This window comes from Gastrolobium bilobum, unplaced genomic scaffold (assembly GCF_033153095.1).
Source record: "Gastrolobium bilobum isolate Gb01-03AN ecotype WA unplaced genomic scaffold, APGP_CSIRO_Gbil_v1 utg15966, whole genome shotgun sequence".
NCBI lineage: Eukaryota > Viridiplantae > Streptophyta > Magnoliopsida > Fabales > Fabaceae > Gastrolobium > Gastrolobium bilobum.
The window spans coordinates 79,489-94,338 of record NW_026897912.1 but is presented as its reverse complement, the minus strand read 5'-3'; the positions used below and the strand labels follow the sequence as shown (position 1 = coordinate 94,338).

General features: G+C 34.3%; 2 protein-coding genes across 6 annotated transcripts; one reads left to right on the top strand and one right to left on the bottom strand.

The window, feature by feature from the left end:
• Positions 1–303: 303 nt before the first annotated feature.
• On the top strand, positions 304–6,626 carry LOC133311361 (SH3 domain-containing protein 2-like). 3 transcript variants are annotated; one of them, XM_061512399.1, is made up of 10 exons: positions 304–550; positions 2,744–2,791; positions 2,893–2,962; positions 3,481–3,632; positions 4,579–4,680; positions 4,865–5,065; positions 5,184–5,246; positions 5,380–5,532; positions 5,632–5,706; positions 6,380–6,626. In XM_061512399.1, the coding sequence occupies exons 1-10, from the start codon at positions 491–493 to the stop codon at positions 6,494–6,496; spliced, it is 1,041 nt and encodes a 346-aa protein (XP_061368383.1). In that variant the 5' UTR covers positions 304–490; the 3' UTR covers positions 6,497–6,626. The 3 variants fall into 3 exon arrangements, with proteins under 3 accessions (XP_061368383.1, XP_061368382.1, XP_061368384.1); XM_061512398.1 differs by having other exon boundaries at positions 2,669–2,791; XM_061512400.1 differs by lacking the exon at positions 5,380–5,532 and having other exon boundaries at positions 2,669–2,791.
• Positions 6,627–7,505: 879 nt separating this feature from the next.
• On the bottom strand, positions 7,506–13,333 carry LOC133311360 (squalene synthase 1). 3 transcript variants are annotated; one of them, XM_061512396.1, is made up of 14 exons: positions 13,034–13,333; positions 12,876–12,918; positions 12,343–12,432; positions 11,932–12,007; positions 11,310–11,379; positions 10,636–10,779; positions 10,450–10,554; positions 10,072–10,218; positions 9,354–9,429; positions 9,008–9,096; positions 8,185–8,276; positions 8,059–8,104; positions 7,916–7,985; positions 7,506–7,807 (listed from the first exon to the last, which is right to left on the bottom strand). In XM_061512396.1, the coding sequence occupies exons 1-13, from the start codon at positions 13,226–13,228 to the stop codon at positions 7,917–7,919; spliced, it is 1,242 nt and encodes a 413-aa protein (XP_061368380.1). In that variant the 5' UTR covers positions 13,229–13,333; the 3' UTR covers positions 7,506–7,807; position 7,916. The 3 variants fall into 3 exon arrangements, with proteins under 3 accessions (XP_061368380.1, XP_061368379.1, XP_061368381.1); XM_061512395.1 differs by having other exon boundaries at positions 7,508–7,812; XM_061512397.1 differs by lacking the exons at positions 7,506–7,807; positions 7,916–7,985; positions 8,059–8,104 and having other exon boundaries at positions 8,157–8,276.
• Positions 13,334–14,850: the final 1,517 nt, after the last annotated feature.

The following is a 14,850-nucleotide window of genomic DNA, read 5'->3' as shown; positions in this document are numbered from 1 at the left end:
ATAAACGAAAAAAAATATATTTATAAATTTTTTGTTTACAAACTATATTATATATGACCGATAACACATTATTGAATAGAGTATTATCGATGACATAATGTAATTTGTAAGTTTATAAAAAAAAAATTTGTCAATATAATCATATTTTTTAGGAAGAAGTCATCATTTTAAATTCATTAAATTATAGTCAAATCAAGCAGGTGCGAGTAGTTTATAACGTTGGCTCGGTCATTTCAAACTCACCTATTAACGTAGGTCTCTCTTTTAAAAATATTAAAACAAACAAGTGCCTAGATGAAGGAACAAAGCCCAAATATGAAAATCTAGCACTGCAGTTTGTAGGAAATCTCCCAACACAATTTTGAAAAGCCTCTAACCCCTCCTCCTCCTCCTCCTCCTCTCTCTCTCTCTCTCTCTCTCTCTTTGCTGTTGGTGTCTGAAATCGACGCTCCGCTGTTAGAGATTCAATCAATTGAGTCTTAACTATTGAATGGAAGCTATCAGAAAGCAAGCCTACAAGCTTAGAGAACAGGTCGCTCGCCAACAACAGGTTCCCTCTCTATCTCTCGCATAATAAACCTATTTCATTTACGTGCATCGTTCTTCGCCAGATCTTTCTCCGATCGACACAAATAGATCTCTTCAATTTATTTCATGTTCCTCTTAAGTTCAATGAAATCATTTTACCTCTTCCTTTTTTTTCTCGTGATTTTCTTCCCTTGTTGCTATCTTCTGATGTATTTTTCACCTTGTCTGTTTGAATTTCATTATTCGAAATACGGCGAAACTTGTCTTTAGTTTGAATTGTAAGTGTAATTTTCTGCTCGTGAATAATTATGCCGCCATAGTATTCGATCTAGCGATTCCAACCGAGTCGCGCACTTGTATTGCGGAAATTATTAGTATAAGTTGTAAAATGTTTGGTTCGTCTAATTCTTAGAGAAGAATTTGAATTTTGAGCTGGTATTTTGGCTTGCATATAGATTGAGCTCTATAACCGATCTCGGAATCATTGCATAGATTGGAATTTGATAAATGAATTGGCAAATCGTTCATTGCTTGTTTTACGCAAAAATAGTCTATGCTTTCTTGATTCATGCCTATATGTCAATAGGTTAGAACTTAGATGTCTTCTGATGATCTGAAGATGTCTTTAAGGAGAGGTGGCTTGCATATTAGATTACTCGAATTACATTGGATTTTGACTGGAAACAAGTTTGTCAATCACTTATGTTATTTGCTATGCTATGATCCTATATTGCAAGGCATGGATATGGATACGAGCATTGTATTCAATACAGTACGACACAGACACAGCACACGGTCAATTTTTTTTTAAAATTCTGCAATACAAGTATGATTGGTATTCATTATAAAATTAAAAAAAAAATAGAAAATTATGTGCATATCTATCATTTAATGTAAATGTACGTATTATAAGTGTATCTTCATTCCAAAAGATAAAAAATTTAAAACATTTCCTTGCGTTTAAAAGCCAATTTGTGATGTCTTAGCATCTAATTGGATGCATTTCAGAAAACAAATCCAAAAAGTATAAGATACATATTGGATGCACTGCTATTACTATTAGTATTCTACAGAGAGATTAATCCAATAAAGGCAAACTGCCAAGATGCATTTCTCTGTCCTAACTCCTAAGCCATGATGCCAGGATTACACATAGTATCTTACAATACCGGTGATCTGTTTAAAATGTTTACACTTAATTAAAGGTCAATTTGTCATGTCTTAGTATCTAATTGGATGCTTTTCTGAATTTTTTTTTCCAAAAAGTGTAAGATACATCTTGGATGCACAGCTATAAGTATTCTATAGAGAGATTAATCCATTAAAAGCACACTGCCAAGATGCAATTTTCTGTCCTTCTAAGCCATGGTGCCAGGATAAATATTGATTGGGTCCACAGATAAGACTTTGTCTCAAGCTGATGATACCAATAAAAAACTGATCTATATTTATATCTTAAAAGGGCAAGCCCTGATACAAGTTTGTCTTTGCACAACTAACACAAGTAACAACTCCAGAAGTAATAACCAGCAATGAAACAGTAATTCTACTGCAGATTCAATACAAAAGAGAAACAAAATAACCAAGCGCTGTAAATGAACTAATAGATGACTTCCTAACCAACTCCCCCAACAAGGAAAGACAACCATTACTTATTGAGTCCCCCTTTTCTCCAAATTCAGTATTTGCTCATCAGATACCCCCATGATCCTCCACTCCCTCTTTTATAACTAATTCTTCATCACCTTTTCCTCCAATTCCCTCCTCTCCATTTAGCGCATTCCACATGTAATCTTTTATAACCAAGTCATTGTCTCCCTTTTCCTTCAATTCCTTGGCAGAATCCACAATGACAGAATCCATCTTGAGCTTATTGTCTTGGGCCTTACTTTTCTTCTTGTGCCTTCGCTCATATACTAACTTCAGTGGTCCAACACAAGCAAATTTTGGAAAAAAAAAATGTTTACACTCATAGTATCTTACAATACCATTAACGTGTCCTTGTGAGACATTGGAGCACTTAATTGAAGAGATACTGTTCATATGACTATGCTGTAAGCATTATAGGGATTGAACTTAATTGAAGGAGTGGGCATAAATCAGAAAAACACTAATGCTTATGACAATTATTTCTATTTAGGCTGTGCTGAAACAGTTTGGGGCTGGTGGATATGGAGGTTCAGATAATTTGGTTACTGATGAGATAGAGCTTCAGCAACATCAGAAACTTGAGAAGCTTTACATATCAACACGTGCAGGAAAGGTTACTTTGTTCTTCTGTACCAATCGTCTATTTTTGTTTACATTTCATCTCAACTTACACCCTCCCTCCTTGGCTGATAATGATGTATATTGTTTTTTCAGCATTATCAAAGGGATATTGTCCGTGGTGTAGAAGGTTATATTGTTACTGGATCCAAGCAAGTTGAAATAGGTCAGTAATGTTCGTTGGTGAAGCTTTCATGAAATTTTCTTCACAGTTAGGTTACAGAATTTAGTATATGATGGGCCTTTGACATGTGTATAAAGGAAGAGAAGAGGAGATTGGGCTGGAGAATGTTGGGCCAATGGAAATTATGTGTTTCTGAGCGGAGAAATAGGAATGCTGCTTGGAGTAAGGAGGAAATAGTGCTGAGGAGAGTATAGCAGAATGCACACAAGGCAGCAAGCTATTGGAGAGGAGAATTGGAGGGGGTGGGAAATAGTGGTGAGGCTGACAAGATTTTGGCAGTGAATTGGGAGCTTAGGCCAGGGAGGGCAGAGTCTGTGTATCAGCTCTGATTGTTATCTCTTATTTCTGTATTTCTTATATTCAGTATCTGTGTTTCTGTTTGTTGAGCAGTATTTTTTCCCTTGTAAAGGAGATTTCCTCCTTGACTTAGATACTATTTTTAGTATTATACCGGTTCCTATCTGTAAATTTATTGAATTGCTATACATGTTATTTAACAGGAACAAAGTTGTCAGAAGATAGCAGGAAATATGGTGCAGAAAATACATGTACAAGTGGTAGTACGTTATCAAGAGCTGCACTAAGTTATGCGCGTGCCCGTGCTCAAATGGAGAAGGAGCGTGGGAGCTTACTAAAAGCTCTTGGCACACAGGTACATACCCCAAACCGCACAGGCAAGCACACACACAAATAGGGTTTTGAAGTTAAGTTTCATGCCAAAATAATGTAGATCAGAGCATCTTAAAATACTACTTTACCACTGTAATGATAAATTATCACTGCTTGGATGGATACTACTTATTTTTTAATCCAAATTCTACTCAGCCTTGCTAAACACATGAGGATGCTTTCTTTAGTTTTTTTAATTTTCTTTATTGAAGTGAAATTTTTAGCAGTTCCTGAATCCTCTACATTAGTTTGTTCCCTTGAAATTGAGTGTGTTTGGATTAGCTTATTTTGGGGAAATAATTATGCCCTTTTTTGCAGCTTCCTGAGAGAGCTTTTGAATAAAATAAAATAAAAATTATTTCCCATAATTTAAGCTTTCCCAAACACATGCTTAAGTTTGGTACTTATTCTACTATATACATTTCTACCATTTGCCTTCAAGTTCTTTTATTCGTTTTGGCTTCTGTTATATATCTTACATTGTTATTCTGCTTAATAAATACTATGTATTTCTTTGAAAGGGAGAAATGATAGGGACTTGTGACATTAACCAAGACTTTTTCTTTGGTGTTATGCATGAGTTCATCATATAGCCACTTGTAATTGCGTGATTGTAGAGTTCAAATCTGGTTTCATATATGTAATGCTCGGATTTCCCCTTAACTGAATTGTTTTAACGAACCTGAATAGGATATACAGATATTTAAATCTATTTAATCTAATGAAGAAGGGATATCTAGGCCAGGTCCAAATCCAACCTTGAATTGAACTTAATATTTAATATTTAATAGCCATATATATTCTTCAAGTTAATCTTTCTCACTGTATTTATATGCTGACTCGCTGTTAATTTATCCAGTGTGTGCTTGCCATCTTTATTTTACCTAATATTTCTGTGAGTGAACATTGAAGTATTGCTTGATGCTTAGGTTGCAGAGCCCTTAAGAGCAATGGTGATGGGAGCTCCATTGGAGGATGCCCGGCATCTTGCTCAACGTTATGACAGAATGCGACAGGAAGCTGAAGCACAGGTATCTGGAATTTTATCTTTCATTTGGTTTTTTAAAACATTTTTTAGGTTTTTTTTTTCATTTGTCACTGGCTTATTTTTTTTCAATACATGTTTGAATAAGTAAATATCATTAATGATGTTGTCTTCTTTTCTTTTCTTTTTCTATGGACTTCGTAATTACACTGTCTTTTAAACCTAGACAGGCTATTGAAGTTTCCAAACGTCAGGCAAGAGTTAGAGAAACACCAGGCAATGCTGAAAATACTATGAAACTGGAAGCAGCTGAAGCAAAGCTGCAAGACCTGAAGACAAACATGGCCATATTGGGAAAGGAAGCAGCTGCAGCAATGGCTGCTGTTGAGGCACAGCAACAGAGGTTAACCCTCCAGCGTCTTATAGCTATGGTATTGCAGTTTTACCATATGATGATGCAATGATTCAGTTTTTACGGAATCTTGGATCTGAGTTATGAAAAAATTATTACTCCTACTTAAATCCAGCATTCAATTTCTGATTATGAAGGTTGAAGCAGAGCGTGCCTATCATCAAAGAGTACTCCAAATACTTGATCAGCTTGAGGGAGAGGTTGGCAATCATATCTCTTGGTCATGTTCCCAATCTGTTCTCCATATAAAAGTCAAATATGCCACCTGGCTGTTACGTCATTTTCTTTTGGAATGAACATTTGATCATATGCTATATGTATATTTAATGATAGATGATATCAGAGCGACAACGAATTGAAGCCCCTCCTACACCTAGTGTGGATAACAGCATGCCACCACCCCCATCATATGAAGAAGTGAATGGTGTCTATGCTTCGCAGGCACATAATGGCTCAACTGATAGCATGGGTTACTTCTTAGGAGAGGTTATAGACTGTTTCTTGTACGAAGGTTACGTGTATTGTACCCAAAAAAAAAAAAGTTAATGCTTACTTTACTTTCTGTTGTATATTTTACTCATGCAGGTTTTATTTCCCTACCATGCTGAGTCTGAAGTTGAACTGAATCTATCGGTTGGGGATTATATTGTAGTTCGAAAGGTTTGTGACTTGCTGGCTTTATCATTATAGCTTCTTTTTCTTTTTTTTTAGTAAATAAAAGTTTAGATTATGAGAGGCATGTCCCCATGCAAGACCAGGGCAGATTACAAATCTCATTTTAGCTTTTTTCGAGCCAAAGAATGTCTTTTTATTTCATTTTGTTTGAAGGACTCTTTCTCTCTCTCTTCTTTTTAGTCGGGGATGGTGCTTCATATTTGGATTGCTTTGGTGTTTTCCAACCAGCAAAACTGAAATTTTAAAAATTGACACATGAAAAACAAAGCAAAATACAAGTATACCCATTGTGTAATATGGTCAGACCCTTTTCCTATCAGTTTAAGCTTTTGACAGAATTGGTAATCTAATATGATATTGCAACATGATTGATTTAAGTTGTCGGTTCGGTTGTCACTGATTAAACACTAAATGATTGTTTGGTCATTTGCTTGTGTTGTGGCTTACGTGTCTCAACTCTAAACGAATTGTGGTTGACCTGCTAGTGCATGTATAATTGATTTATATCATATTCGTATTGGGTGCTAATGAATTGAGTGTACCAAATTCGTCACGTACATTTTGAAACAGAGAAAGAAATTTTTTGGTGCTGGTGGGACAGATTAGCTTGAAATCCTTGTATGTTTCAAATTGTTCCTTACATGACTAATTTTGACAGGTGACAAACAACGGATGGGCTGAGGGTGAAAGCAAAGGGAAAGCAGGTTGGTTTCCATTTGGCTACATAGAAAGAAGGGAGCGAGTCCTTGCAAGCAAGGTAGCTGAAGTTTTTTGAATTTTCCTGAACCGTTGGTTTCTTGCCCTAGGGATTTTGTATGTGTGTATGTTTGGTTCTGTTCTTAACGATTGATGATGTCTTCTCAGCATACAAAAAATTGATTTTTGACATAGATGACAACTTTTTCTTGTGATTATCAATTGATATATAATTCTCTTTTGTTTACCGTTATTTCATCACACATCGTTGTAATTCATAAGTTTGCCTTTATTTGACAAAACGAAATAACTTGAAGGTTATTGCAATAAATTAAAGAAAGCAATAAAGAAATAAACAGTAAATTTAGAAAGCAGAATCCAAAGGTAAAATATGGGTGTAATCAATATCAAGAATAGTTATGGTTTGATTTTCCTCCTATTAGTATATAAACATTTTTTTATTTTTAAAATATATTAAAAAATAATTATGTCATTTTTCTGATAATTTTAATTGTAATTACATTTCATATAAAAATTATTTTTATTTTAGAAAATAATTTATTAATAATTTGAGCTTTATTGTAGTTTTTAGACTTAAAAAATTGCATAATCATCAAATTATTTTAAATTATTTTTTTAAACTCCTATTTTTAGTTTCAGGTTTTAAGTTAAAAAATGAAGCAAACAAGCTCTAAACAATTTTTAAAGCCAATATAAGTTGTTTTGGGCTTTTACTTCATCAGTAAACAATTTTAAGGCTTTCGGAAAATATAAACTAATTTTAGAAACATTTTTTTTAAAATCTTTTTAATGAAACTCAATCCAATCAATTGATAATATTTTAGTTTTTAAAAGTAAGATTTGGATTTTTTGTTCAAACGATATTTAATTTATTTTAAACTGCATTTATAATATACGCGAACAAATTTTTAAGTAAACATTTTTATAAGTCTCCAATCTGCGTTCGCATTGCTATAAGAACAGGGTTTTTTTTTGGGCGGGTAAGACCTTTTAAAGCCTCCTCTCGATATAATAAACTACAAAGAGAAATTACGTAGAAAAATGACATAATTATTTTTTACCATGACACAGCGAATTCATATGAATTTAATTCTCGCCGTCTCTCAATCGAGAGATTCGAGACAACAATCTACCATGGGAGCGTTATGTTTTGACAATTCCGTGAATTTTACTTGATTTAAAATTTTAAATAAGAAATGCAACACAGGATACAATGAAAGCAACCGCGTTTGACCATTCATTTCAATTAATAGGATATACAGTGAACTGCAACCATCATATTATTGCTTGCAAGCGTGAACTGAAAACCCATATCCCATGGAACGCGGCATTCTAGTAGCTCTGCATTGCTATCCATGTTTGGAAAGGCCTAAGCTAGAATACCACAAAAATGAAAGGAATAAATGATTTAATCAGAAGGGATAACTGATTATTCTTGCTGATTTCTTATTATTTAAACCTGTTAACAGTAACTTACACTAGTTATCTTGGCGGTTAGCAGAGAGATAAGCAAAAATAATGGGCAATATGATGACAAGTAAGAGAACCTGCAGTGAGACTTTAAATCAGCGTATATTTCACAGATGTACGGCCAAGCTAAAGAAACAGAAAAAAACTTACCATAGTCGAGGTGTAACCGGGCTCATTCCTCAGTATATATGATTTTCTGCTTAAATCAATGAAAAGATTTTCAGACTGTGAATGGTGAAAATATATTTTTAAAAATCCACAGGTATATATGCATGCCTTCTACTTTGGAGACCAGATTCCCTGCAAGTTTTCTGTATAGCTTCCAGCCTGCTCAATGTTTTTGTTGCATTAGGATCATTTTTGTCAACCTACAATGGAAAATACTGAACATTTTCAGTCAGAAAAAGATAGCTTTAAACAGATGTCCTTGAAACTGACAAATAGCTTTGGCACCATGGTATATACTACATAAAAATACAGGCTGCAACAATATGTGCATTTTAAAATTTTAGAGACTCAACATTCTTCCTTCCCTGTAGGGCTACGGAATGAAGGGGAGGATATTAAAAGTTATTACTGTTTTTTGTGGGAAATTGAGTAACACGTCTAACCTAAGAAAATTGTGTGGTCAAGTCACTGACGAACCAAACTTCAGAACACTGAAAAAGGTATTGTTTTCTAATTGCAAGGATTTGAGAAAACTGTGATCCGTTAATAAGGAGACCAACCCTAACAGCATGTATTCAGCCCGATCTCATTAACCAGACCACACTCTATCTACATATGAACTAATTAAAGAAAATGGGAGAGTTGACCCTGCAATTCCATCAAGGCCCACAAACTGCATAGGACTATCAAGGTTACTACAACTACTTTTTCAAGGAAAAAGGGATTTGTGTATGACAATTTGAATACAAAGGAGTACACATGTATTAGCTAATATTCTTCCATCCTCCAAGCAATTTTCCAAAAGTTTATTCAGCATTTATAATGTATGTGCTGCAATAAAACATATAATGGTTACATGATCAGGTGTAAAATAAACGTCATATAAGTAGAACATTCCCACACTTAGTTTAAGACCATCCATCCTTCATACCTTGGACTTCAACATACAAGAAAAGTCAAAGAAAGCACCATAGACATCAGCCATTGTCTTTGTTCGGTCAATGACTTTCGCAGTTAGACCTATAAAACAAAACCAAAATGAATAGGTAACAGCAAGTACCCAATACTGCATAACTAAATTCCAAAACATAAGGACACCAAGAGGTAAGTATTCAGAAGACTGATTCCACTTAACATGGAATACTAATTACAGCAATTCAATATTTATAGGACTTCCATATCCCTTTTTTCTTTATTCTATAACAATTTTAGCTTTATGGTTAACAAGCCTCAAAATTAAATTATGAAGGATTCAGTATTTAAATTCATCCTCTTACCTCGCCTCATTTTAACCACGCCTCTGAAGACTTCAATGTTGTTGTAGCATAATGCCAGTGTTCCAATCGCCATGATCTGTCACAAAAAATGTCAAATAAGCATCAAAATTACCTGGAAAAAATGTCCAAAAATAGTTTTTTCGCTATCCACATAATGGTTAAACATAAAACACATAACAACAGGAAATAATGTTATATGGGAAACCTAGCAAACCCTCAGTAAAAATACCATAACTTTTTTTAAATTAATGGGAGACCAAAATCTAAGACCTAAGCAGCTTCCGCTTTCAAACATATGCAAGTTTACATAGCTACACATGCCAACACTCCTATTAGCCCGTAGGAAGGAGTTCTTGTCACATAAATTGCAAATGAAATTACAATCAAAGTCAAGTATTCTGCTCTAAGGTTCATCACCACATTTTTGTGAAAATAACCAATACATATAAAGATTTGTGACAGTGTTAACATAGATATTATGGATAGTGTTACTACTTTTAAAAAATGATAGGACAGTGTAGATATTTTGGAATTTTGTTTGATCTTGGGTAGTAAATTATTGACTGGACTCTAATAAAACACAGAGTGATATGCATGCAAAAAATATTTCAAGCAATAAACTTGCTGATGAATAATTTGATATCATTACAAGAAAAGAGAAACAGAACAGCTATATCAGGGGGGGTGGGGGGGAAGGTAGTGAGGAAAACAGAAGCACCTGGGGAATAGCACAAAATCGAAATATAGCCGGATCTCGTAAAGCAGACATATATTTTAAGCAATCTTCAGCATGGAACAAAGCATTAGTGACCATGTCATTTAGGCATTGCACTGCTTTGACGGAGTTCTCCTCATATTTCAAATCCTGAATCATAAATTTTAAATTGAAGTAACAAAGCGAAAAATCATACTCGTAGAAAATCAGAACTCAGAGGAAAGGTATTCATGATGTGTGCATGACATAATAGTATGACAGGCAAACTGTTTTTGTCATCATACCATCCAGCGATTAAATGTTCATCTGAGAATCATGAAAAAGGGAAAAAAAGCAGTGAAAAAATTACTTAAATAAATGTGAATTCTTATAGAGCCAAACCTCAAGTTTGTTAACATATTTACTCCAAATCTGCCGAGGCCAAAACATGCGTGACTTGGGGATCTCGTTGATATCTTCGAGGTAATCTCGAATAATGTTTGTTTTCTACAATATAAAAATATTTTCAACTGAAAAGTTCAAATAATTCTGAACATGCTGCTTGTCTGCCTATTAGTACCATGCTACCTGAAGAAACAGACCCATTGAATTGGAAAGTTCATCTGGAGCCAAATCTTCTGAACCAGAGGCGTGGAAAAGCTTAGATAAACCTAGCCCAACAAGTCCTGCCACATAATGACAATATTCATCGTAGTCATCAACCGTTTCTACCTGCAAATTGGAGAAAAATCTTTTGGTGTAAAGAGTAAACCAAGACAATCTTTCTGTTCTATGTTGAGAACATAGCAGATATCCCAGAGCAGCGTAGCGCTTTGTGAGTAAGAATTCATGATAGACGCACTGATAAAAGAATAGCATCAAATTATCATGAAAATGTTACGACAAAGTAAGTTTTACTTGACTGTACATTTTTCAGAACTTTACTATATGGTTTTCAATCTTCATTATCATTTAAAATCAGCATTGAAAGACCAGAAACTACCAGATAGCCACATCTTTGTTGACAACAATAGGATACAAGTGTTAAAGAAAAAATAACATCAAAGTGGAACAAAGTCATAATTGGATACAATACATAAGATTTTTAACATTGATTTAATATTTTGTCTTCAAGCCAGGTTCAGAGGAATAACAAACATGATATAATGTCCCGTCAGTCACAGAGATTAACCATATTAGCGGTAATCAAGATAGTACAGTTATGACGATGTCAAGAATATAGCATGACGCAAACAACAAACCTCCTTGCAAATAAACTTAGCCATTCCTGCACCCATCCTTTTGGTAATATCCTCAATTGCTTCCTGATAACTGCAGAAGTAATTGGCCACTCTTTAATTGTTCAGCAAAAGAATGCACAATAATAAATCTAATCACACGTACACATAAGCTATGAGAAGCCCATAGAGCACACCTCAGACCGAGCTCAGTTAAGAAACACTTTAATTTAAATGATATTTCTTTTTTTGGAATTCAAGCCGGTTTAATTTGGTTCAAGCACAGTCAGACCCATATTGGGGGAAAGAGACCCTCTTTAAACCTTAAAAATATCTAAAGTCCTACCAAATACCAAGTGGTGTATTACTTGTAATGGACCAGTACCAAAAGTCACTACAGAGAGTGGGCTCCCTGGAGACAGTAGAAAATCTTAAGGGAAAAATACCAATGCAAAAAATACACATAATATAACAAGGGAAAAATTACAGTTCTTATTAATCATTAACAAAGCATCAGGATTATCCATTCATTGTCTAGTCAATAGTCAATTTAATAAGTGGTTATTCTAAAAGACGCATAACACCACATATAACACAGAAGATTAAAATTCATTATATAGGGAAAAGTGCAAGAACAAGAACTGACTTCTTTCCAAGTTCCAAAAAAGCAGTTGAAACATGGTGAAACTGGTCCATGAGGACTTTGTATTCCTTTGTGCCACCTTGTTAGATAAAAATAATTAGAATCAGCACGCATATTATCATCAACAAAATTTGAGGCATATGTTGAATAACACCGTTTTTTTTTTTCCTTTTTATTAAAGATTTTATGATTGATGAAGATTGCCTTAAATATCACTAATAGCAGTGGTTATGGAAAGTCATGAAATATGTAGTTAAAAATTCTCAATTAAATTACTGACGGAACAAGTTAGATATGGCTAACTTGAAAGAGAGGAAAACGCCCATAGGATAAGGGATTGATAAAATTATGTTGAATCATATCTTACTTAGCAAAAGGGAAACAGAGAGAGAGAGAGAGAGAAGATACACTTACAGGAAAAGTGCCAATCACGATCATATATGTGACGATGAAAAGCTATTAGTATTGGCACCTTAACATCAGTCGCTATGCTAGTATCATCCTCTGAGAAAAAGGGGAAAATCTTTTTTACCACAATATAGATAGTCTAGACTTTAGAAACAATCTCGATTACTGAGAGATTGAAAATTAAGATTTAAAAAGGAGAAATGGGAATAGAAACAAGAATCTTAGTAACATTTTCAGTTTTAAATTTGTTCATGTTAAGTAGATCTGGCACCAAATTGTAAGCTTAACATCATATCATTTATTTCCTTGATCTTTTCTTTTTTCGTCCATGAGACCTTTTTTTCACTCTTGCCAAGAGAAGCAGAATAGAAAAATTTGAGGTTCAAATATATATATAATTCACAGATAGTTAAAGGCGTGCAGTAGCAAGCAGATTAGACATATAATTCACAGATTAAACCCTTGCTACCAATAAGACAAGTTCATTCAATGAGACTCAAAGTTTTAACTGCAGAACAAGGAAAAGTATGAAAACTAACCAACAGTATCTAGAGCTCGAAGAACCAAATAAAATATGCAAACCTGCAAAACCATAGGAATCGAAGTTTTATTTTGTTATATATATATATTTTTTTTTAAAAAAGAAGAAGAAGCAAAAGTAGATTAATTAGTAGATGAAAAGCGAAATGGAACTCACAGCGTTGCGAAGGTTGGTGTCAAGTTGTTGAATAACGAGAGCGAAACTACGAGAAACTTTGTGGAGCATGGTGTAACAGAAAGCCCAGTGTGGCTCCGGAGGGATCTGCTTCTCGGCTTGCCTCGATGCCATTTTCAGTTTGAGAAGCGGGTAAAAGTCATCAGGGTGCTTCAGAATCGCTCTCAAACTAGTCATTTTCTCAACACAAAAATGCAAAATCGATATCTCAGAATCGAGAAGAAAGGATGCTGCTGATCTTTTACAATTGAATGGATTTGAACGCAAACTCGTTGAGGAAGAACTCGTGAGCGAGTGTGCCTATATTTGTGTATCTGAATTAGACCAATGCGCATTTATTATTATTTGGTGGATGTAAATGTAATACTCCGCGATTTGACTTCATAATATCTATCGTTCTAAATTTGTCATTCTTTTTGGCTTTTCTAAGCATTTTTCTTTGGGGTCGATTTCTTTATAAATTACGCACTCATCGTGAGACGCGAGGGCCATGCCGAAAATGAGCGCTTGCATTCAATATTTAGTAAATAAATACCGGTGGTTCCCCCTTCCCCCTTCCCATGCTTAACTTTTTAAATTTAATATGTTCAAATAATAGAAAAGTGTTTCACATTTAAAATGACATAAAATTATATCATTCTAAGAGAGATACAAATACAGGAAATTTAAATTTTAAATTAAAAAAAATTACTCACTCTCTCTCTTCCATAATTTCTATTTTTCTATATTTATTTCTCTCTTAATATGACATTACTTATGTCATTTAAAATGATAAACATGAAACCCTTAAATAATATATATCTTTCTCTTTCTTCTTGAAATTCTTTTCCTCTTAAAACTAACTTGTAAACAATCTCACTCAAAACTAATCATCTTATGGAAGCAATCTAAGTCGGCCAGAGAACAATATCCAATCCTCTCACAGGGTTGACAATTATCAGTCAATACTTCTGATCCATTATTATTTAAAATAGTATATAATATAAAATTTTGATTTAGATGTTTGGAAATTCTCATAATGTAAATTTTATTCTAAAAGTAATAAGCATAGTTAATAGAATAAGTATTCCCATTTTTCAAATGAAAAATATATTCGATTAGCATGCATGTTAGTACATATTCATGTTTAATGACTCAATTATATCTATATCGAAATTAAATTCAATATTTAAAACAAGTATCAAGTGTCAAAACATATATTTTATTATATTAATAAAAAATTACAAACAATGGAAGAAAATAACCTCCCTTCAATGAAATAATTTGCAAAAACAATCTCCCTTATAAGAAAAAAAATTACTTTTACAATTTTTCATATTAAAATTCTTTAATGTGACAAAATTTGTACATGTAGTTTCTAAAGGACCCCAAAGAATCTCCCTCATGGGACTGAACGAATCTTATGCTGCAACCAGGGCTCAAATTCTTCTCATGGAACCGTTTCCTTCCCTCAGCCGGGTTTTCTCATTAGTTGTCCAGGAAGAACGCCAATGTTCCATCATGCCGGCATCATTCCCTGTTTCTGATCTTCAGCTCCTTCCTGCTGTGAATGCCACCACCGGACCGTCCAGACCTCGCCGTGATCGTCCTTTTTGCACCCATTGTTCCTAGCAAGGCCACACCATCGAGAAGTGCTTCAAGCTGCACGGTTTTCCGCCTGGGTACAGAGCTCGCACCAAGCCTATGGACAATCAAACCCATCCGAATCAAGCCCATTTGTCTGCTGCCACTTTCCCCCATAATGGGCCTTTTACACCACAGCCCAATCCATCTAATCCCCTCACTCTCACTCCTGATCA